This window comes from Mya arenaria, chromosome 15, assembly GCF_026914265.1.
Source record: "Mya arenaria isolate MELC-2E11 chromosome 15, ASM2691426v1".
Taxonomy (NCBI): domain Eukaryota; kingdom Metazoa; phylum Mollusca; class Bivalvia; order Myida; family Myidae; genus Mya; species Mya arenaria.
The window spans coordinates 32390665-32413945 of NC_069136.1; the positions used below are offsets into that span (position 1 = coordinate 32390665).

Sequence of the window (23281 nt, forward strand, 5' to 3'; positions counted from 1 at the left end):
ACAATGGATCACAAAGTAGTTTTAATATAATAATAACGAATTATTTGTCATTTATTAAACAATGGATCACAAAGTAGTTTTAATATAATAATAACGAATTATTTGTCATTTATTAAACAATAAATCAACAAATATTTTTGTATATGAAAGATCACTCAAACCAAATGTATCTTATTGGTAACATGTAACTGACATTGCAATCTTTACGACTTAGTATTTCATGTCATCGATAATTCGTGAATGCTGTCATTTTCTGAAAATTGTTAATCCGAAATAATAGTTTTGGTCCCAACAATTTCGGATTAACGGTGTTCAACTGTATATGTATTTTCATTTGATGACGGAAATATCCTAGGTTGTCGTACTTGTCCGTAATCTTCAGTATGCAATTAACGGTTTATTGGGAATTTGTATTAGTGGAAGTGTCAGTGACATAATGGCTGCTAAGTTAACCCTTGCAGAAATTAAATTGGATTTCCTATGTATTCTTAAGAATATCCTAAGAAATCTTAGGATTTAATTCTTAGAATTTCCAATCTTTTTCTATCTATTCCTAGGAATAAAGAGTTGGAATACTTTGGAAAACATGGGCGGTATTGGCCCCACAATCCAATGTTTTCCTAAGTAGTCCGAACCGAACCTGGATGCAAAATTCCTATCTTTTCCTATGTATTCCTAGATGGAAAACATTGGAAAGCTTTGGATTTTTACCCATTGGAGTCAAATTGGAAAACATAGGATTTGTTAGGAGTTCCCAAGAATTCTTAGGTTTTCTTATCATTTTATATCTACCAAATTCTTAAGTAATCCAATGTTTTTCTGAGTTGGAATACTTTGGAAAACATGGGCGGTATTGGCCCCACAATCCAATGTTTTCCTAAGTATTCCGAACTGAATCTGGATGCAAAATTCCTATCTTTTCCTATGTATTCCTAGATGGAAAACATTGGATTTTTACCCATTGGAGTCTAATTGAAAAACATAGGATTTGTTAGGAGTTCCCAAAAATTCTTAGGTTTTCTTATCATTTTATATCTACCAAATTCTTAAGTAATCCAATGTTTTGCTGAGTGATTAGTGATAAAGCCTGTTCACCAGAATGCATGTGAACACACAGACAAATTTACAGACAACATGTCATGTTTTAAGTTGCACATGTCGTAGAAAACCATTTGATATCAAAAGGTACATTATAACTTTCTTGTTTAAAAATAAAAATGTCAACCACTATCATGAAAAAAAATTAGTCAACAAGAAAATAGAAAACACTTTCTTGTAAGCTCCAGTTTTACGCAACCAATTCCATTTCATCATGAAATGTAGATTACTTTTCTTAATTAAGGATTAGTCATTTAAAACAAATATATTATAATACATTACAAAATCAGCTATTCTTTCATACCAACATATGTTGTTGGTTACATTTCTAAAAGAACAAATACTCAATTGCATTATTTAATACATAACTGTTGGCGAAGGTCTTTAACACCATGATCAATCTAGAGTAAACTGCAAGTCCTTTTTCTGCCTGCGATACGCACAGAACAAGATAAAAGTACTCCTACTGTTTAACCGAAATGAACATTTTTTTATTATGTATTAAAATTATAAGTAATGCTCACATTTTACTGCTTTTATGCTGTATGAATGCAGTAGGGTAAGCAAGCAAATGACCCAAGATGCTCTAACATGCTTTATGAAATTCACTCACATGCCCTTCTACGCTCTTACAGCATAAACGCAAGTAAAACAGTTATCTCTCTTTAATTATATCATTATATTTTTCAAACATGTACTTTTAACCAATGTGCATGAAAACATGGATAAAAAATTCAAACTAACACAGTTTATAAGTTATTGTATTTAAGAAACAATAAATATCACCTGTACATTAATGGTTCATAAAGGTCATTCTGGAGTTTAAATGCATAGTTATTAATGACTTAATTTTTGGCATCAGCGGGCTAGACTCACAGTTTTGTATTTACTGATAAAATTAGTTATACAGTTGTTATTTTTTATTCTAGACAGCGTATTAATTGATTCGCATTTGTCATTTTCCATGTATGGAGCTTCTTTAGTCCATCAAATTAATATCCATGTCAGTGACGTCAAGCGTGTGCTTTTTGAGAATAACATGAACTATTCAAGAATGACAATTTGGACAAATCATGTTCATGAACTCCCACTTAGTAAATGAACTTGACAGTTAATGAACATGATTTTTTCAAAATGTCATTCATGAACTAAGTTCATGAATAAGTAAATGTTATTCCCAACAGGATGATAATTTCATCATTACTACATGTCCATTTAGAACAGTTTTAATTTTTTATGACACTTAACACAATTAGAAATGAGCCATTGAATTGCTCATTTCAGTCCTTGACATTTACATCTAGTCTCTGTAGACAGGTCCGTTTTCCTTATACACTTGATGAGGAAACGCATCTGCGAAAATATTTTTTGCAGTCATTCTTCTGTGCTTGTTTTTGTTGAAGTGATCTTTTCTTAACTCTGGAAGCTTTTGTCTGAGACTTTGACATCCATCTTCCAACCTGAAAAATATTTCTTTTTTTATTTGTACTGCCAATAGTTTCCAATTTCTAACGGCGAGTTGGTTATCAAATCAGTGCAAATTAAGATTTCAATGTCACAGGTATATAAATTAATGATATATTATTTTATTTGTTCGAACCAAAGTGCTCAAATATATTAAGTCTGATTTTTTTTTAAAGATTCTTAATAGTGTTTGTCCGTTACAAATAAAATCCACTCCACACATCCACAATATTGTTTTCAAAATCAATGTGCATTGAAAAATAGTCTACTCACTGATGGATTTGGCAATTTACAGCTTTGAATGTTTTTCTCCTTCACTGGTTGATTCTTTTGTGGACTGATGATTTCTTTGTTAGCTCCTTAAGTCCGGCTAAAATAGACGAAACATCATTTCAGACCCTAAACTATAATTTGCTTGCATAGTGGTTATTTAAAAGGTCTAGGGTCAGCAGCGATGCAAAAGCCCATTGAAGGACCACAATTTAAAATGTTAAAAATATCAATTTCTACTTAAAGTTTTGAGGTTCAATATTTCACAAGCATGACTCATATCCATTTATCCATTGCAACATGGAAATCTTACCATGTGCTTTAAAAATAGTCTACTCACTGATGGATTTGGCAATTTACAGCTTTGAATGTGTTTCTCCTTCACTGGTTGATTCCTTTGTGGACTGATGATATCTTTGTTAGCTCCTTTAGGCCGGCTAAAATACATGAAACATCATTTCAGACACTAAACTATAATTTGCTTGCATAGTGGTTATTTATTTGACAAAATATAATAAAGAACTCACAACATTGTTGAATAGGTAGTCTGGGGCATTTTGACATAAAAAAAACAAAACAAAGTGATAAGCAATGTCAAGAGACTTTTTTGAATAAATGTGAAAGTTTTTTTGATCCAAAATATTAATTAATCTTTTATTGTAAAAATTGTTAACTCCTTACTACCCCAAAACATGTTGCCAATAATATATGTTTCACACCCCTAAAAGATCGTTCCTCAAAACTATATAAAACATGGACTTTTTAAACGTTTTAGTTTTTGACCTTCCCCACCCACTTTTGCATCACTGCCGACCCTTTATGGCAATTGATTCTTTTTCTAGACAAAATTAGCTTACATACATTAAGAAACAAATATAATAGCTGTTAAAATATATAACAATGAAGTATTAGCTGTACGCGTAAGTCACAAACATTCATTTAACTGTGTTTCTACACAAACGTATTTCGTACGTTTGTCGCGAAAATGTATTACAACAAAACATATTTGCTCATTACTTCAATATGTTGCTATGTTATTTTAAACAATAATGTTAGCGTAAAAGATCGTTATAAAAGTAATTGAATTACACCCCTTACTTCGCTTGAACTTACCTTAAATAAACGAAACAACACTTCAGTTTATTTGGCGCATTATTCCGACAAAAATAGCGGGAGTTCGAAATTACCTCCGCCAGTGAAGAGCGTTTCGTCTTAAATGCGTAACCGTTAGAATATATAGCTACGTTAGAATTTTTATTTTTTAGTAAATATTTGAGAGACAATCAATTACAAGCAAATCAATTGCATTTTTCCCCATTCTCAGAGATCATGGTCCATCTAATTTTATTTCTAATTAATAAAGACGTAAGCGAAACCGAAAGTTGGAAGAAAAACTTTGGACATCGCCTTGCGTCATTGTCAATAATTGTAGGGTCGTTTTAGTTTAGTGAACCTTGAAAGAAGGTACATTTAACTTGTTTGGCAACTAATTAACCAGTTTATACCACAGGTGCTCGTCATATTGCCTGGATACAGGTATATTTATTTTTATTTTTTTAAATATTTTTTTTTTAATTTTTTTTTAAATATTTTTTTTTTTGTCAAGATAGTGAATATATATCATTTTAAGAAAATATTCCACAATTTTTCATTGAAAAAGTTAGTAATATTTTTTTTTTAAATGACATATATTCACTATCTTGACCGAAATAATAAATAATAAAAATATAAAAAATATATAAAAAATTATAAAAATATATTACTGTATCCAGGCAATGTGACAATCACCTGTGAGTGGAACAATCCATGGCACCTTACATGATACATATGATATATGTGGTGCTTTAATTAAAATAAATTTAATTTCAATGTTCATGTTATTTTGATATGGAATTTTCTTTAAGCATGTTATTTATTTTTTTATTTATAATCTTTGGGTTATGACTGGGCCAATAGTGTTACTCTAAATGCAACAGTCAGTTGTAACCACAGCTACCTCAACTATCTGCCTGTTGCTGATGCATCTTATTATATTCTGCTGGTCGTCTCATCTTTTAAATGGTTAAACAGTTCATCAGATTCATTTAATTTCGATGATTCAAGTTCAAGAAGTTAGGTTCATGAAAATACCTCATCAACTGATGTTTTGATGAATTCTGTGCAACAGGTGATAACAAAATACTACTCACAAATATTAATCAATACCATTGGTAAACATTAGACATTATATTGAAAAAAATCTGAAAAAGGAAACTGTTGAATTCTTATAGAGTAAGTTGTCCTATGTGCTCAATGTCATGATACTAAATTCCTAACTAATCCAAATGTTTGGATTTTCATTTTACAGAAAAATGGTTGCATTTCTAAGTAATGACAACTTTTTCCAATTCAGAAAAGCTAGGATAAGTTTGGATTATTATTCCAATCTTTTCCTTTCTTTTCCAATATAAATATCCAAAGAAGTCTTAAGAATTCTTTGGATTTGTTAGGATTGTCTATTCCAAAGAATTCCAATGTTTTGCAAATGAGAAAACATTGGTATTTGCTAAGAAATCATAGGAATTGTTAGGATTTGAAAAAACATTAAAATAATTTCTGCATGGGTAGTGTTTATATGGCTTCATGGGGTCAAAAAATAGTGGCCGCGGCCACGTTAGACAGTTGGCGGCTTAATGCATGTACTTTGTATAGTCAAAACGTACAGGGGGGAATTGGAGTGGCCCGATAAGGGAATTGGCCTTTTAAAGCAGGTGACCCTTTAACCAGGTTTGACTGTATGTGCACAACAACAAAGGTCAAAAATAAACTACAACAGAGAAACCATGCCAAACTGGCACTTACTTGATAAGATATGATAATAGACTTATATAAATAAATACCTTCTTTTTTGTTGTTGCTCGGATGACGCCAGCGGGCCCTCTGCACCAGTCGGTCAGCCTGTCAATTACATATATATATTAATAAGCAGATATGGAATTTTGGACAAACAAATAGCAAAAAAATAATGAAATGCCAATTTGTTTATTTTCTCCATCAACTCTGTAGTCTTACTGAACGAGTCAGTTTTTATTAATGAATAGTTATTTACATTTTATATCAAAATGTTTATGGCACTGAGGGCCATGAAGACCCTATACCGCTGATCTGAATTCCATACAGGAATTTCAATAAGAATATGAATTTTAGTTTAAACAGTATTTATTTCAAATTTACATATACAAGGTATTTTAACAACAATACAAATAATAAGGATTGGAAAACAAGTTACTAAAAACTTATGTAAATTCCTTTCCTAATAGGTATTTAGTTCAATAAACATAATATTCAAATCCGATCAAGATGCTTAAAATAAGAAGTGTGATATATTTGCTTATATACTGTTATCATTTCTAACACATGTAGCTGTATAGTAGGTCTATCATCTCATGCATGACACACCGCCCCCGACACCAAACACCATCCGAACAGACCGATCAAGCATCGAATCTCCTTGAACTTGATATAAACCTCTGCACACACAGAAATATGTCCTTGTTTTGTTCAAAAGTTAAGCGATCGTCACCGAAAAGTAAATTATGAATAGTTGGTGCACAAGGAAGATCATTGAAACATCGCTGTCTCTGGGTGGAGTATAAAGGGCATATCATGAGGAAATGGGACGCATCTTCAATTTCGGTGCACGTACATAAAGGGGAGTCAATGATATTTTTCTGTGAAGACCATGGTTAAGCGTACACCCAAGTCTTAGACGACAATGCATGATTTGGTTGCGGCGCGAACCGACAAACTTCAAACACACTCCACAAAACCATCTCAACTTTACAATATGAATTTTGCACACAAAAAATCCTTTCTAGGTTTGTATAAAAAAAATGATGTGTGTAATGTCAGCATTATTTGTATTTGAACATACAAGGCTGTTTAGACCTTTTTACACCCTCTGATGCTGCTGTGACCCCTCTCATTGCCATTATTACCCTTCCCATTGAAATTGATTACAATCCCGTCATTTTTACTCGTTCCATCTTCAACTTGACACCTGTTCCAACAACATTAAACATACTCCTCCCTCCGCTGTTACCCCTCCAATCCCTATTGTCTACACTCCTGCCACTGCTGTTACCCCTCCAATTGCTGTTGTCTACACTTCTGCCAACACTGTAACTACCATCACAGCTGTTAACATCGCTGCTGTCGCCATTATCATTCCCACTCATCAACACTGCTGTCCTGCCACCTCCGTTACCACTCCTATCGCTGTTGTCTACACTCCTGCCACCGCTGTTACCACTCCTATCGCTGTTGTCTACAGTAAATTATGAATAGTTGGTGCACAAGGAAGATCATTGAAACATCGCTGTCTCTGGGTGGAGTATAAAGGGCATATCATGAGGAAATGGGACGCATCTTCAATTTCGGTGCACGTACATAAAGGGGAGTCAATGATATTTTTCTGTGAAGATCATGGTTAAGCGAACTACACCCAAGTCTTAGACGACAATGCATGATTTGGTTGCGGCACGAACCGACAAACTTCAAACACACTCCACAAAACCATCTCCACTTTACAATATGAATTTTGCACACCTGTTCCAACAACATTGAACATACTCCTCCCTCCGCTGTTACCCCTCCAATCCCTATTGTCTACACTCCTGCCACTGCTGTTACCCCTCCAATTGCTGTTGTCTACACTTCTGCCAACACTGTAACTACCATCACAGCTGTTAACATCGCTGCTGTCGCCATTATCATTCCCACTCATCAACACTGCTGTCCTGCCACCTCCGTTACCACTCCTATCGCTGTTGTCTACACTCCTGCCACCGCTGTTACCACTCCTATCGCTGTTGTCTACACTCCTGCCACTACTGTTACCACTTCCATCACTGTTGTCTACACTCCTGCCACCACTGTTGCCCCTCCCATCACTGTTGTCTACACTCCTGCCACCGCTGTTACCACTCCCATCGCTGTTGTCTACACTATTGCCACCGCCATTACCACTCCTATCGCTGCTGTCTACACTCCTGCCACCGCCATTACCACTCCTATCGCTGTTGTCTACACTCCTGCCACTGCTGTCACCACTCCCATCACTGTTTTCTACACTCCTGCCACCGCTGTTACCACTCCCATTACTGCTGTTTACATAGCTGCTGTGACCATTATCATTCCCATCGCTGCTGTCTACACTCCTGCCACCGCTGTTACCACTCCCATCGCTGTTGTCTACACTCCTGCCACTGCTGTTACCACTCCCATCACTGTTTTCTACACTCCTGCCACCGCTGTGACCACTCCCATCGCTGCTGTCTACACTCCTGCCACCGCTGTTACCACTCCCATTGCTGCTGTCTACACTCCTGCCACCGCTGTTACCACTCCCATTGCTGTTGTCTACACTCCGGCCACCGCTGCTTCTACCACCTCTGTAACCCTTCCATGGCACCTGTTAACACCCCTGCAACCGTTTTTACCTTTCCAATCGTTGATGTCTACACTCTTGTCAACGTAATCAAATATTTGATCAATAAATATTGCTGTATAATGGAATATCAATTGTGCCATTCAATTGCATCCCTATTTATAGGCTGTATTCAAATGCATGAAAATCAATTGTCAGTTTAAGCATTTCAACCAAAGAAAATAGAATGATAAGATATTACATTGTATAAATTTTATGAACATAAATGAAATGTTTTCAACAGCACAATGCAAATCTTATACTATAAGATTACAATCTCGACTTTTTTCACCACATTTTTCAAGAATAACTTTTGTTAACATTTTCGGCCAGAACCAACCATAAACATTCAGAACCCTGGACAACAGATTCTGTAGGTTATCTGTCATTTTTAATGTCTTTATGGCAGGCAGACTCAGATTTGAAGTCTGATGGTACCTCTGGTCTCTGAAGTGGTCTCTAGTGGCATCCGGTGAAGTGGCCCTCGATTCAGATTGAGGCTCAGATACTTTTCATACAGCAGTAAGAAACAATAAAGGTTAGATAGGTCCTCATAATGTCTGACAGGATTTACCTCAATCGGGCGATGTTTGTGACATGTTTCTGGTTATTTTCATGGTCATAACCTATTTAAAACAGTTCAGTGGCACATTGGCGATGCTCCTCCAGTCCATGAAATGCAAACGCCTCTTCGTTGTTAAAAAAACACTTGTGGCCTAGACCAGCAACGGACATCAAGGAAAATGCTCCAGTTTCCCATAGTTTAATCTCATCTAAAAGTACTTGGATCTGCATGTTTCATGTAAACCCCGATTCCCTTAAGTACTTCAGCCTGGCATCTTATCATTTTTCTAAAGTTTTGAAAAACAATGTCATCACATTTGCAAAAGTTATAATGTCTACCCGTGTTCTTGTTACATAGCTGACACAGCCACAAACCAGCCACATTTTAAATCAGGGAAATCGCAGCGAAGTCAGTGCCATTTTTTCAGTGTATTTCTACAATGAACTGCTGCTTTCAGAAGGCGCTCATCAAGGTCCCAAACATTTTACGGAATCAGTTGTCTGTCAATTTCATGGATCTTTTGGGTCTGAAATTTCTGTGTTTGGTCCATTCTTTTCACAAATTGGTTGGCCTGTCTTTTAAAGAAAAAGCAATCCTTTCTAATTTTAATATCTTGGTCTGAAACTGGCTCAGAAAACTGTTAATGACTAGAGGCGTTATTCATAAACTTTTTTAGACATTTTCTTAACTTTTAAGTCAAGAATTAATATCACCATTGAACCAATCTAAATCTCCAAGATCTAATAAAACATTCATGTTGTAACGCTTTAAAACAAGTGTGCTACACAAAACAGGGACATTAAAAAGGCAGGAAAAGTTAAACTTTACACACTTCACTCATGTTCCTGATTGCATGTTGAATGTGTATCAGCAAATCATGTTGGTTACATAATAAGTCAATAATACACATGTTTCTATATATAGTAATATTTTACAATAGAAATTCATTCCGGCAATAATGATTATCATTTCCACCCGTGAGATTACCACAGCATGTCAAGGCAATAATGGCATAATTGCCCGTGGAAGACGAGCACGTGCACCATTACATCATTTTTACAAATACAAAAATGGCCGACGAATACCTATACATGAGTGTAGTAAATAAATAATGTACAGAAAAAATGCATTAAAGGGATTTAAACAAAGCTATCGGTGCAAGGAAAAATAAATATCAACGTTATTTTCATTGTTTCTCTGTCTCTGTGTGGTCCCGGAGAATAAACTTTCATTACTGATATGTTTTAACGAGACGCTTCATCAACAGGAAAACAAAATAGCGGAGTTCGGTGAACCCTGTCCGATATCGTCTAATTGGCAAACGCTTGTTTATGGTCAATACACGTGGTTGATCACAGGAGCCACATTTGCTGCCTTTATGATGAAAATATTTAGGATATAGTTCGCGGAGTTATTTATCCATGTCCAAAACAAAACTTACATAGGCTTTGCGTATATCAAGCAGGTTTCTTTCGATTAGACTTTGTGAATTCATGCAGACTAACTGCCAGGTTCCAATACACAATTCATATATTCTTACATTAATTTATCCGCAATTATCAATGGTTATTTATTTCACCTAATCTAAGTCCCATCAATTGAAATCCAAACACCTGCAAAAGTTAACAACACATTTATTGGAATGTGTTGGCTGCAGATCAAATGGTACAATTTGTGACGTCAGTGCACAAGCGGCTATTAGATCAGAGGTGCAAGCTATGGTTTGTATTTAAATCGGTCAGTCAGATACTGTATGATCCCATTTTATTGCCTGGATTTCGTCTAGGTTGGTTAGAAAATACCATACGATCGAAAAAATAATAATCAATAATCGTCGTCTGAGAATCTTAAAACAATATCCGAAATGTTTGAATTTACTGCAAATATGAATTAAACTTTGATTGTACGAAAACATGATACGTAAAATAAATCCATATCCGTGTTTACTTGTTCTATTATTAACCTACCTCCACATAAGAGAGCTCACAGTTGACAAGAAAATCAGCTTCAAACAAATTAACAAATTTAGTTGCAAATTGACTGTATGGCTAGAATACTATCACAGATTTATAGAAATTGGAAGTGCTGGATTATAAACGAGTATTGTATACAAAAAAACACACCAGATTACATGGGCAAAATAGGCGGGAAAATACGGTAGTCAAAGGTAAGGAAATGACTTCAGACATTAAACAAAGCTGTTTTTTTCTGACTTTTTGTGAATCATGAAACATTAAGATTTTACATAATTCATCTGATGCAACAGAATATTGCATGAAATCTAAACTGAAAAAATCAAAACATCCCGACCAACCCTGTTTTTTCCCCCAATGTTACCGTAAACAGAGGTATTTTTTTATTTGGCCTTATACATCGTTAAGCATTGCTTTTGGTTGATAATTGTTCCAGTGGAAATAATAATTGCCCAAGGGTAATTATTTTCACTGGAGCAATGTATTACTCTATAAGTTACACTTGTTTCACACCTTTTTTCACCAACAACATTTTACTTTATATCATCTTAATTCGGGGATTTGACTTGATTGTTAGTGCGATGTGCCATTAAACATTTACTGAAAATATGACATAAACTTTTGTTTACCATGATTAAACAACTAAGTAACCAAAAGTCAAAAAAGCTAATCAAGATTCCAACAAAATGCAACCTAGTTTACTAAAATATTTCATTGCTGATTTAAATAATGATTGATAATAGTCCAGAAAAGCAATTGGTTGCCAGGCGTACCTGTTGTTTTGTCCTGGAATGTTGGTTTCGTTGGGCAGAACTGATCCCTCTGACCTGTTCATCATCTCCGTCATAACCTGTGTTGGCAACCTGCAATCCACAGGCTGGTTAGCAAACTCAATTTAGTATCAAACATCAGTGTTTCCACAAACAAATGAGCTGATTATAATAATAAGTATGCTACTTTGATAAGCTTTTACATGATCAATTGGTACAATTCTTTGGTTTACCTTAAGTGTTGGTTCATTACCACATACGTAATATGCTGATATGCAATGGGCGCAGGCAGTGTCAAGTATTCCCACAGACAAGCTTTTTGCATTCAAGGTCACTGTGACCTTGACCCTATGACCCCTTAAATTAAAAGGGGTCATCTACAGGTCAGGCGTTGGCCCCTAGTCATGTTTGATGATCATGGACCTCCAAGTCAAGTTTTAGGGCCATGGGTGCAGGTATTGTCAAGTTATCACACAGACAAGCTTTTTGCATTCAAGGTCACTGTGACCTTGACCCTTAAATTAAAAGGGGTCATCTACAGGTCAGGCCCAACCCCCTAGTCATGTTCAATGATCATAGGTCTAGGCTTTGTTGGGATATCACTGCGAGAAGCACTGTTACCTTTTTCGTGTTTAACATCACTGTGACCTTGACCTTTGACCCGATGAAACCCAACATCAACAGGGGTCATCTACCGGTCAGGCCCTACCTTCCTGTCAAGTTTGATGACCATAGGTCCAGGAATTGTTAAGTTTGCCTTCAAGGTCACTGTGACCTTGACCTTTGACCTGATGACCACAAATTCAATAGGGGTCATCTACTGGTCAGACCAAACCTACAAGTCAAGTTTTAGGGCCATGGGTGCAGGAATTGTTGAGTTATCACGCAGACAATCTTTTATCATTCAATGTCAATGTGACCTTTGGCCCGATCACCTAAAATCAACAGGGGTCATCTACTTGTCAGACTGAACCTCCATGTCAAGTTTGAGGGCCATGGGTAAAGGCATTGTTGAGTTATCACTCTGACAACTTTTTATCATTCAAGGTCAATGTGACCTTGACCTTTGGCCCGATGAACCCCAAAATCAATGGGAGTCATCTACTGGTCAGACCCAACCTACAAGTCAAGTTTTAAGGCCATGGGTGCAGGAATTGTTATCACTCAGACAATCTTTTATCATTCAATGTCAATGTGACCTTGACCCGATCCCCTAAAATCAATAAGGGTCATCTACTTGTCAGGCCGAACCTCCAAGTCAAGTTTGAGGGCCATGGGTAAAGGCATTGTCGAGATATCACTTGGACTACTTTTTATCATTCAAGGTCAATGTGACCTTGACCTTTGGCCCGATGAACCCAAAAACCAATAGTAGTCATCTACTGGTCAGACCCAACCTCCAAGTCAAGATTGAGGGCCATGGGTGCAGGCATTGTCAAATTACCAATCAGACAACCTTTTATCATTCAAGGTCACTGTGACCTTGACCTTTGACCCAACGATCCCTAAAATCAATAGGGGTAATCTACTGGTCAGGCCCAACCTCTATGTCAAGTTTGATGATCATAGGGCTATCCATTGTTGATTAATCACTCGGACAAGCTTTAAAATCCTTTTACCATTTAAGTTCACTGTGACCTTGACCTTTGACCCCTTAAATCAATAGGCGTCATCTACTGGTCATGCCATCTCTTCAGGTCAAGTTTGGTGACCATCTGTCAAGGAATTGTCAAGTTGTCTTCGCAATGTGTTTTTTTTTTTGAAAAGCTGCACTATTTCAGTGAACAATTTGAACGCTTCGCAAAAGCTTGGCCAATACCGCATTGTTTTGTGAAGCATTAGCACCACTTTTGCCAAACTTTTTTGGCACAGGAAGTTTCATTATGATTTCGACTGAGCGAAAAAAAAATCACAAGAGCTGTCACAGAGACAGCGCCCTCAACTATTCCACCGCTTCTCAGTGTAAGGATTGAAAAATTTTGGTGAAACATGCATGGATCACTGTTAGATTAGATTCCAATGCAATACCGTATTTTCTCGACTATAAGGCGATTCGCTTATAAGACGGCCCCTAACTTTGCCCATGAAATCTGGTGCTTTTTGTTTCGACTCGCTTATAAGACGGGGTCAATTTTTAAGCAAATCTAAAATGCTAAAATTCTTCCTAATGTGTAAAAATGTTCAAGCTCAACGGACAATTATCGACTTTCGCGGTAACTGTTTTTGTTTTACTCAAAGAAAATGGCGTGTGAGCTCTCTATTTGGAGGTAGGTTAAAAATGAGTACATGGTTACGCGTTTAAGTTTGCAGGTCGTTACTTATCGGAATTTTAATAATTAATCAATAACAACATATGTTTGTTTTAGTTTATTTTTTTATTGAAGACACCAATGAAGTTCTTCGGCAAAATAAATGGCTTCAATAACATAACTGCGAAAAGCCGAGGCATGAATAGGTGTTTGTTTAGCAATAATGCTTTAGGCAATATTGTCCCTTGATTGGCGACGAACATAAAGGATTCATATTCACATTGTCATTTGTTTGCTTAATCAAATTGACAGTTAGGTACCTACATCATATTAAGATTCCAATTTATTGATTTGATATATCTGTCAAACTATTTATACTGACACGCGCCATGAGAAAAAATGCAGATATAACGGTACACTGTGTGACGTCAGAGCACGCGCGGTGAAGAGATTTCGTGTTGTTGATTACTTAATTGCCCCATACTTGTATCAGCAGACGATATACTGGATAGACGAATACACTATGTAAAAATTTACTGATTTTGACTTGAATCTTTTTTTAATATTTTATCAACTCGCTTATAAGACAGGTCCCCTACTTTTGGGGTAAAAATCGGGACCCAATTTCCCCGTCTTATAGTCGAAAAAATACGGTACATGATGTGCTGAGATATTAACATAAATGTGGTTACATGCAAAATTTTAAGGAGAATTTTTAAGTGTAATAACAAAGGCCCATTATTTGCAAAATACAGTTATCTAACTTGGTTATTCAATTAGGTTGGGTGGTTGAATACCATTGTATAAAGTCTCAATGCAATACATCAAGTAATTGCTGAGATAATATCCTGTGTGCTAACATGCAAGACCTTAACCAGAATTTCTAAGTCGCATAATACAGGGGCAAAAATTAAATAATATGAAAGATAGAGTTATCTAACTTGATTAAATAAGAAGGTTAAATGGTTGGGAGCCTGTGTGTAAAGTTTCAATGCAATACATGATGTTTTCGCTGAGGTATTGACTTAAAAGTGGTTAAAACCGTAACAAGAATTTCTATGTTGAATAAAAAAGGGGTCATTATATGAATTTAATGCAAACTAAAGTTATCTTACTTTGTTATATAAGTAGATTGGATGGTTGAGTACCATTTTATAAAGTCTCAATGCAATACATCCAGTAGTTGCTGAGATATCAGGGCTTTTTCTATAGTACCCACGGGTCCGACTATCGGACCCATTCCCAAAGCAAAATATAAGATATTTTTCCCAATTTTCATAAAAAAATCCCAATCAAAATTTATTTTTTTTTATTTTTTTTTTTAGAAAGTTTTTTTACATGTACTGGATCATTTTCAACATCATATCAATTATGTGATGTTAAGTTTTTTTGATAATTGAATTCGGAAATCATTGATTTTCATCACATTCAGATATCTGTATGAAATATTATCTGTCATGATCGATTTATTGCAATAGATATTTACACCCAAGGATTGATATTTCAGCCATTTTGGGTCTTTTAAAGGGAAATAAACTAATATAAACCCTTTCCTTATTCGCTGGAGACTAGACAGATTTTTCTTTTAACTGTAAAATTTCCCAATTTCGGCATTTTCACGACGCAAAATTTCCCAAAATGTCTAGGGTCTTTTTCCCAAATTGGGCAGAAAAAGCCCTGGATATTAACTTTGATGTGGTTACATGCAAAACCTTAGCCAGAATTTCTAAGTCGAATATAAAGAGCAATTATTTTGCATTAAATGCAAACTAGAGTTATCTAACTTGATTATTTTAGTAGGTTGGATGGTTGAGTACCATTGTATCAAGTCTCAATGCAATACCTCAAGCAGTTGCTGAGATATTTACCTATGTGTGCTAACACGCAAAACCTTAACCCTTTAGCACATAGACAAGTGGCCAGATTACACCTCCCAGCCAATAGCCAACTTACTGATAAGCAGTCCTTATCTGTATAGGTACTTTTTAGAAGATATGAAAATGAGCAAATGAATACAGCAGTATGACCTTAAAATCAATATTACTCCAAATAATTGTGGCCAAATCTTTTTTATGTGAATACATTTTTCATAGATATTTAAATTATCTAATAAATAGTGTCAATGATGAAATATTAAATTATTTTATTTCATCTGTGAATGCATTTCCAAGATGGAATTGTAACATTTCTTTGAAATGTAATAATTGCATATCAAAGGGTAATAAAATGCTGGGACCAATCTAAATTTTATTACCCCTATCATAAAAAAGACCCATCTGGATTAAAAAGCCGACAATTGATGTTCTTGTGTATAATAGACAGAAATATGGCAGGAATATCCGGTGTCATCCAGCTGAGAGATCCAATCCAGGGTGTCTGTTTAACTTTATTACCCCCTCATAAAATTGTTTACAAAAAGAAAGCTGATAAATGTTTTTCCGGTATGAATAAAAAGATCTAGATCATCCAAATCCCAAACGCTTGCACAAATGTGTTTACCTGACCTATTTTACGACCGGAACCATGCTGGACATCTATCAGCTTCACAGAAAACTTACTCATCATTTTCTCAGCTACTAATTTTTTCTATTGTAAGCAAAATATTACCTTCAAATAAATATAATCTCTTTTGATTTTAATAATAAACTAAACTGACGTAATATATTTAATGATTTACGCATCAATGAATTTGGGGGATTTTCCATACAGTACTCGGCTCGTGGTCTTATTACGTCACAATGGGATATCACACCTGCAATTGGGAGTATAGATACCTTCTCATTTTAGCAGACGATATTTTTAAGGGAAAATCAATACACAAAAGGTTAAGCATTAATTTTATAAACATTTTGAAAGGTCAAGGTCAATCTTGGAGGACAGTATAGCGGAATATAGATTTCATAACTGTACTTGATGTCTCACCTTAAGCTTTGTAACTTTTCAGGGGAGATAGGGATCTGTATCTATTTTCCATCTTGCCTGTAGCTTTCGACTATAAATGAGGTTTGACCTTTTCATGCCACTCTAAAGTTCTTGAAAATTTGATTGAAATCTGATTCAATATGACTGGTACAGCTGAGACACGATGATAAGGGACAGACGTGCAAACCTTATGGAACATAAAAAAGTTTATAAGGAGCGCACAATGCCAATAATAGTAAGTTGAATTAGACCTCTTGAACACTTTTTACTCAAGAAAAAATACTTTTTTTTAAGTATGTTGCAATGGCTGAGCTCCCTCTTTATTACCACTGTATTAAACACACTTTTAGCCAGGCTTACATTCCCATTTTCAAACATGTTTTGTTTCCTTTTACAGATTGGTTTAAATATCCATTTTCAGATGGGTTTATATTCCTTTCATCACCTTCGAGTTTTTATTTAAGGTTGTATTATAACCATTCACAATATACAATATACATACAAATTATACATATAAAATAGTTATGATACAAACCTTAATTGCAAACATACCAAGAACATGAAAAATTACCAAGGAAAAAAAAAGTGATATAAATAAACATACTTGAATGACATTCTCCTCAGATAGGCCTCCTAACCAGCAGGAGTCCACAAGGTTCTGGGAAACCAAGAGTTCTACATCGGCATCATCGTGCACCACTGATGTTTGCCCATCAACGCTCTCTATTGACCCCTTATCTACAAGGTTGCTAAAAGCTCCAAACACATTACGGTAACCATGCAACTGTTTTGCACCTAACTTAGTTATTTCATGTGCTTGCCTTCTGTTGCTTCGTAAATCAGATTTGTCTTTTTCAAGTTCAGCTCTAGATTGTTCAAGTTCGTTTTTGTTTGAAAATCTTTTCATATGCCTATATCCAATCAATTTCTTGACTCCTGGGGAAACTTTTGAACATTTACTTTTGTCTTCACACATTTCACTTTCCATTGATGTTGCTTGTGTGCACTTCTGTTTTTCTGCTAGTATTTCAATGGGTTCGTTTTTAATATCTGTGTCATTACATGTCAATTTGTCACCAAAAATAGATCTGGTTACAACTTCAGCCATTTTTGCATCCTCTTCATCAAATTCAGATTCATTTTTTTCATTAAAATCAACCTGTTCTTGCAAATCCATTCTTGTGTCTACCATGACATTGCCATGAACGAAAGGTGCAACATTAGCTACTGGAATATTCCTGCTTTGTGAATTCTGCCTAGCAAGGAGAAAGTTATAATTGTGTCCTGATTGAGAAATTTCTTTAAATTTCCTACACATATCTTCAACAACACCCTTTTTAGTCACTTCATCATTTTCCTTATGGTCTTTATTCAAGGCATTGGATATCATTAAATGCAAGTGCTCTTCTAAGGTCTTTATTTTCCCAAGGGGAGCTGTTGAACCATCCCTTGAGGATTCTTCCAGGTTTGGGGGTTCCCCTACTGAGACTGCCATATTCTTGTTTTGTTCTTGGGGACTAAGAATTGGCATCTTAGGTGAAAGACTAGTCAATACATTTTCAACCTTGACCGAGGCAAACTTTGAACTCTTAACAGGTAGTTTTTCATTTCTATCAAATTCAACAGTGTTTTTGAGATCTTCGTCATGACGGAAAGCATTAAGAATCATTTGTTTTCTTGACATGAATCTTTTTGTAGGCAGTGGTGCTTCCAACTTTGCAAGTATGTCTGATTTAGTTGACTGAGTAATTTTGGATGACATCTGCGTGGCTGCATTGCTTTTATGACCGGGAATGGCGATTTGCAATGGAACTGCGTAAGAGGTGTCAGAGCATGAATCACTCGGTTCCTGCTCAGATGTGCCTGCCTCTATTGTCAGTCCCTGATTGCATGTGCCCACATCAGTTGGTAAAGTATCTTGCTTGTGATGATTGATTGGCGAAGAATTTGCAGATCGGTCAATTTCCTGTAGTAACGAACGATTTGCAAAAGGGTTACTGTTTCCATCACTTTCATTCTTTTTCCATTCACGCATAACAAGTTGACTGAATGTCAATACAGAATCATCTGTCACATCCGTTCTCAACCCACTAGTACCTCGAGTAATGGAGCGTCCAGACACAGATGCAGAAATTGGGCTACTCATATCCATCATTGCTTGACTAGAATAGATTTCAGTTTGATGTAAACTAGGACTGCAAAGTGACCCATTCTTCGTGTTACCTGCAGAAGGATGGATATTTTGCTTTTGTGGATGCATGGTATTCATATTCAAGGAAGACACCTGAGGTTCATTAAGACAAGGTCCATTTTTATCTGAAAGAGACATATGTTTGGTTTCTTGGTACATTTGCACCTGTTTGTTCAGCATTTCAGTCCTTTGGTTTGCAGCTCTTTGTTGGATTTTAAGAACATCACGTCCAGACAATATTTCTTTGTGTCCATAGGTCTGAGATCTTGGTCCTTGTAGCATGGGCATTTCCTGGCGTACACTTACATATGACTGTTCCCTGCTATTATCAGGGCTTCTTTGAATAAAGAATATTTGTGTATGATCACACTCTTCCCGACAAGTAGAGGCCTTTCTCTCAGATGGCGGAATCCTTCGAACAATTTTGGGCGGAATATAACCCTGAGGTCGCTGTATGACACTGGGGTGAAGAGGTGCCTTATCAAGCGGATTTGTCTTCAGGTAAGGATCTTGACTCAATTTTTTATTTGTCAGTACATATCTTGGAGACACAGGCGAAGGTATAACAGAATCACCCAGAGAATGGGGGCATTGTGTAAAGTCGGATTTAAAAGTGTGCGGAATGGGGTCCATAGGGATTCGTCCCCAGTAACTCTCAGTGTCATTTTTAACAGTCTGAATTTGTTCTGATGCATGTGAATGCTGTTGCATGAGTGCTGGTAATGGAACTGGCTGACCAGCCTTCATGCACTGCATATCAGGCATTTCTTGTTTCTCATACCCCATGTTTTCGGTGTGGTGCGTCGACAAAAGGCCTGGCTGCTGCCTAGGTTTACTTGTTGGCAACAGGCGTGAACTTCCGGCTGAATAGTGAAATAATGGTTCTTTCTCTGCTGTATACTGTTGTTGCATTGCTTGTATTTCATTTTGTCGTTGAATTTCCATCATCACAGGAGTTTGTTGATCAACAGACCCCTGAGCTTTCATATGTTGTTGGCTCCTTTGAGCTGCTAGCATCAGTTGATCAACTTCCCTTTCTCTTTTCCGAACATGTTGTATATGTTGTAACTTTACAGCCTGGCGCTGATGCATGAGTTCAGAATCGCTGGTGTGGCTGGCACTGACGTTCGAACTTGGCATCATTCTATCAATGAAATCCCCACGTTGGTATAGAGACATATGAGGAAAGTTTAACGTTGTTGATGCCGTCGCAACTGGTGCCATTCTGCGATGCTTCTCAACATTTTTCATCTCTCCTCTGACGTCACCCATGTTTGTCGTGCTGTGTGTTTTAAGCTGTCCAGAGTTTGGCGGTATTTTTGCTGAGTCAAAGGGTTGGTTTGTCGGAGCTGTCACAGTGACCTTCTGTATAGGTTCAAAAAAGTCCTTTAAAGCGACGGATTCAGTCATATTTCCAACTTGAATTGGTTTGACATGTGCTGGTTGAGATACATCATATGGTATATGTTCTCTTCTATGCAATTGTGTAATAGAATGACCCGGAGTTCCAGAAAAGCTCATTTGAGGGATCTTCTGTCGGTTTGAGTGCGGTATCTGAAGTTGTCGCATTTGCTGATTGACATGCTGGCCTTCTATATTTGTAAACTGCCTTTGTAGAACTGGTGAGGCTGTCTGAAGAGAGGTACCAGATTTGGCCAGGGGTGCTTGATACTGTGCTCTGACCATTGCCAAATTAGATCGAGATTGTGACTGTGACAATGATATTGGAGGATCTGTTGATTTATGAAGAAGCTTCTGTTTTACCTGCTTTGTCTGGATAATCATATCTTCTTCCTCCACAGTGTTTGGATGACCAGGAGGATACACATAATCACGCTTAGTGAGACACATTCGCTTAGCTGATGGGCCCTCATTGTACCTAATAACTTTGGATACATTATGGTCATTGTAGATAGTGCTGTCCGCAGGACGTTTTTGCTTTTTCACTGACAAATCCAGTGGGCTTTCCACTTGCCGTCGGTTTTCTGACAAATCAAGCGGTGTCGTGACCTGAATCTTACATGTGGGCAGCGGTGGTTTCCCTGCTCGCATGTTGTCATGGCAGGGGGGAGCTTCTGCATCCGGTAGACTTATCCACACTCTGAAAACAAGGTAAAATGTTAACATTTACCAGGTTAGAAATTCAGCATTTTTTCTTCACTGATGTTTAACAAAGTGTCAACTAGATACATATTAAGTTTCAAAGTTTTATTTGCATAACATCCAGAAGGCCATGGCCCATGTGGACAAAAGCAAACCAATCAATTTTGTCAATTTCTGGGAAATATAAATTTAAGGACAGTGAATATGGAGTGATCTGAGCGTTTATGACTGACTATCAAACCTGTTCAAACCATTATGCTTGGTTGGTGAATCTTTGCCAGTTAAAGACTATAACTGAAGAGTTATTAAAGCGATCAGACTGGTTATGAAACCTGTCAAAGATAATATGCCCAAAGATATTCTTAGTTTCAAATTCTGGATTCATGGATAATGGGGTCATAAATGGTCAAGTTAGAAAGCTGACAACTGTGCTTGATGACACTTGTCCACCATGATGTCATAAGTTTACATTTTCAAATAGGCATATAAGATAGTAAAAATCGTCATTGGCAGAAATGAGAAGCACACTGGTTGTATTTGAGAGCCTTATCCGGGATTTGAGTCGTATCAAGTGCAGTCACGAAATTGGAGTATCTTGATATAATCTCTATACATTGTCAACAAAAGGTGAGAAAAACCGTAAAACGGGGCTTAAACGCTGTGACCATCAAAGCTCTTCTTATACATAGAGACAATTCCCTTTATTTGTATTACATGTATAACCATCTAACATATGAGATGTTAATCAAACCTTTTTGTGCCTCAATTTCAGAAATACGCTGACAATTGGTTATTAAGAAAAAATGCAGAGATTATTAATGGTTGCACAAATATTTTATGAAAGTTAAGACAAACATATCAAAATCAGAACCACTGACCTAAAAAACAATAGGACAAATCTACTTGTCAAGGGCAACCTTCCACTGAAGCTTTGACCTTAGTCTTAACATTCTCAAGTTATTGTTTTACACAATTTTCTTAAGACTGTTGACAGTAATTTGATTTTTGACAGATGTTGAGTCATTGTGCAGACAAGATCTGTTCTAAGTACCCACCTGCCAACCGCCTGACAGACATTTGCACATATGACCTTTTTTTTAGACTCATCACAAAAGTGACAATTACCCTCACAATGACTTGTTATGGTCCTAGGTCAAACAATTTTCGTTTAATTGTGCGAAGCTTTGACCTTCAGACCTCAATAAGGTTTCTAACTGTTTCAGAGCAAAATTCTACTGAAGCTTCATAGTAGGTTAACTGTTGACTGTGAATTTCACCTACTGACCTCGTAAATAACATGGGTCAAGGTAAACCTACAATTGAAGTCTCACGGTTATTGTGCGGGCGAAGCATGGTCTAGCTTCAGACCAATAGACAGACAGAATGAGCAACTGACAGACAGACATTTTCAAACTTATAATTATGCTTCTTATTTTCAAAAATGGCATAAAAATAAATCAAGAAATGCCACAGTGAAACAAAACCAGGTTTTCAATGATTGACAGAAGAACTTTCAACCATTTTTCTTTTTTCAGTAATAGTGACCTTGACCCCAGGGGTCTCACACAAAATCAAATGAAGTCTCTATAAACTTCCTAAATACCAAGTTAAGTCAAGATATGTCAACCCCAATACAAATTATTCATGTTCAAATGTTTCTCTATTTTAAATAAATGTTACCTTGACCTTGACCCCAAATGCAACCACATGAAACTTCTCTATAAACTCTTCCTAAATACAAAGTTAAGTCAAGATATGTCAACCCTAACTAAAGTTGTGCAGAACTAATCATTTTCTATTTTTAGTAACAGTGACCTTGGCTTTGACTTTAAGGGTCCCAAACACAATACCATGAAGGAAGTCCATGAACTCTTCATATGTTTGGTTTGGACATGATGTTTCATCTCAAACTTATGCTATTCAGTTACAACCCTTTTCTATTTTTATCAACAGTGACCTTTATCTTAACACAAGGGGTCCCAAATGCACCCCCATGAAAGGTCTCCATATACATTTCCTACATACCAAGTGTAATCAAGATATGACAACCCTAACAAAAGTTATTCAGTACTAAAAAAAAATATATTATTAGTAACAGTGACCTTGACCACAGGGGCCCCAAATGCAATCCAATGAAATGTCTCCATAAACTCTTCCTATATTCAAAGTTTGGTCAGGATATGACAACCCTAGAAAAGTTTTTCAGTGT

At 36.3% G+C, this 23281-nt stretch overlaps 1 protein-coding gene across 3 annotated transcripts in view; it reads right to left on the minus strand.

The window, feature by feature from the left end:
• Nucleotides 1-23281, minus strand: part of LOC128220107 (uncharacterized) — a 131082-nt gene that overhangs the window by 84088 nt on the left and 23713 nt on the right. For all 3 annotated transcript variants that reach the window (XR_008258721.1, XR_008258720.1, XM_052928371.1), the window contains exons 3-5: nucleotides 17383-21070; nucleotides 11611-11700; nucleotides 5712-5769 (exon numbers count right to left, since the gene is read on the minus strand). Coding sequence is in view for 1 of the 3 variants with exons in the window: in XM_052928371.1 (XP_052784331.1) it covers nucleotides 5712-5769; nucleotides 11611-11700; nucleotides 17383-21070 (3836 nt within the window). In the remaining 2 variants the exon portion in view is untranslated. The remainder of the gene's footprint in view (nucleotides 1-5711; nucleotides 5770-11610; nucleotides 11701-17382; nucleotides 21071-23281) is intronic.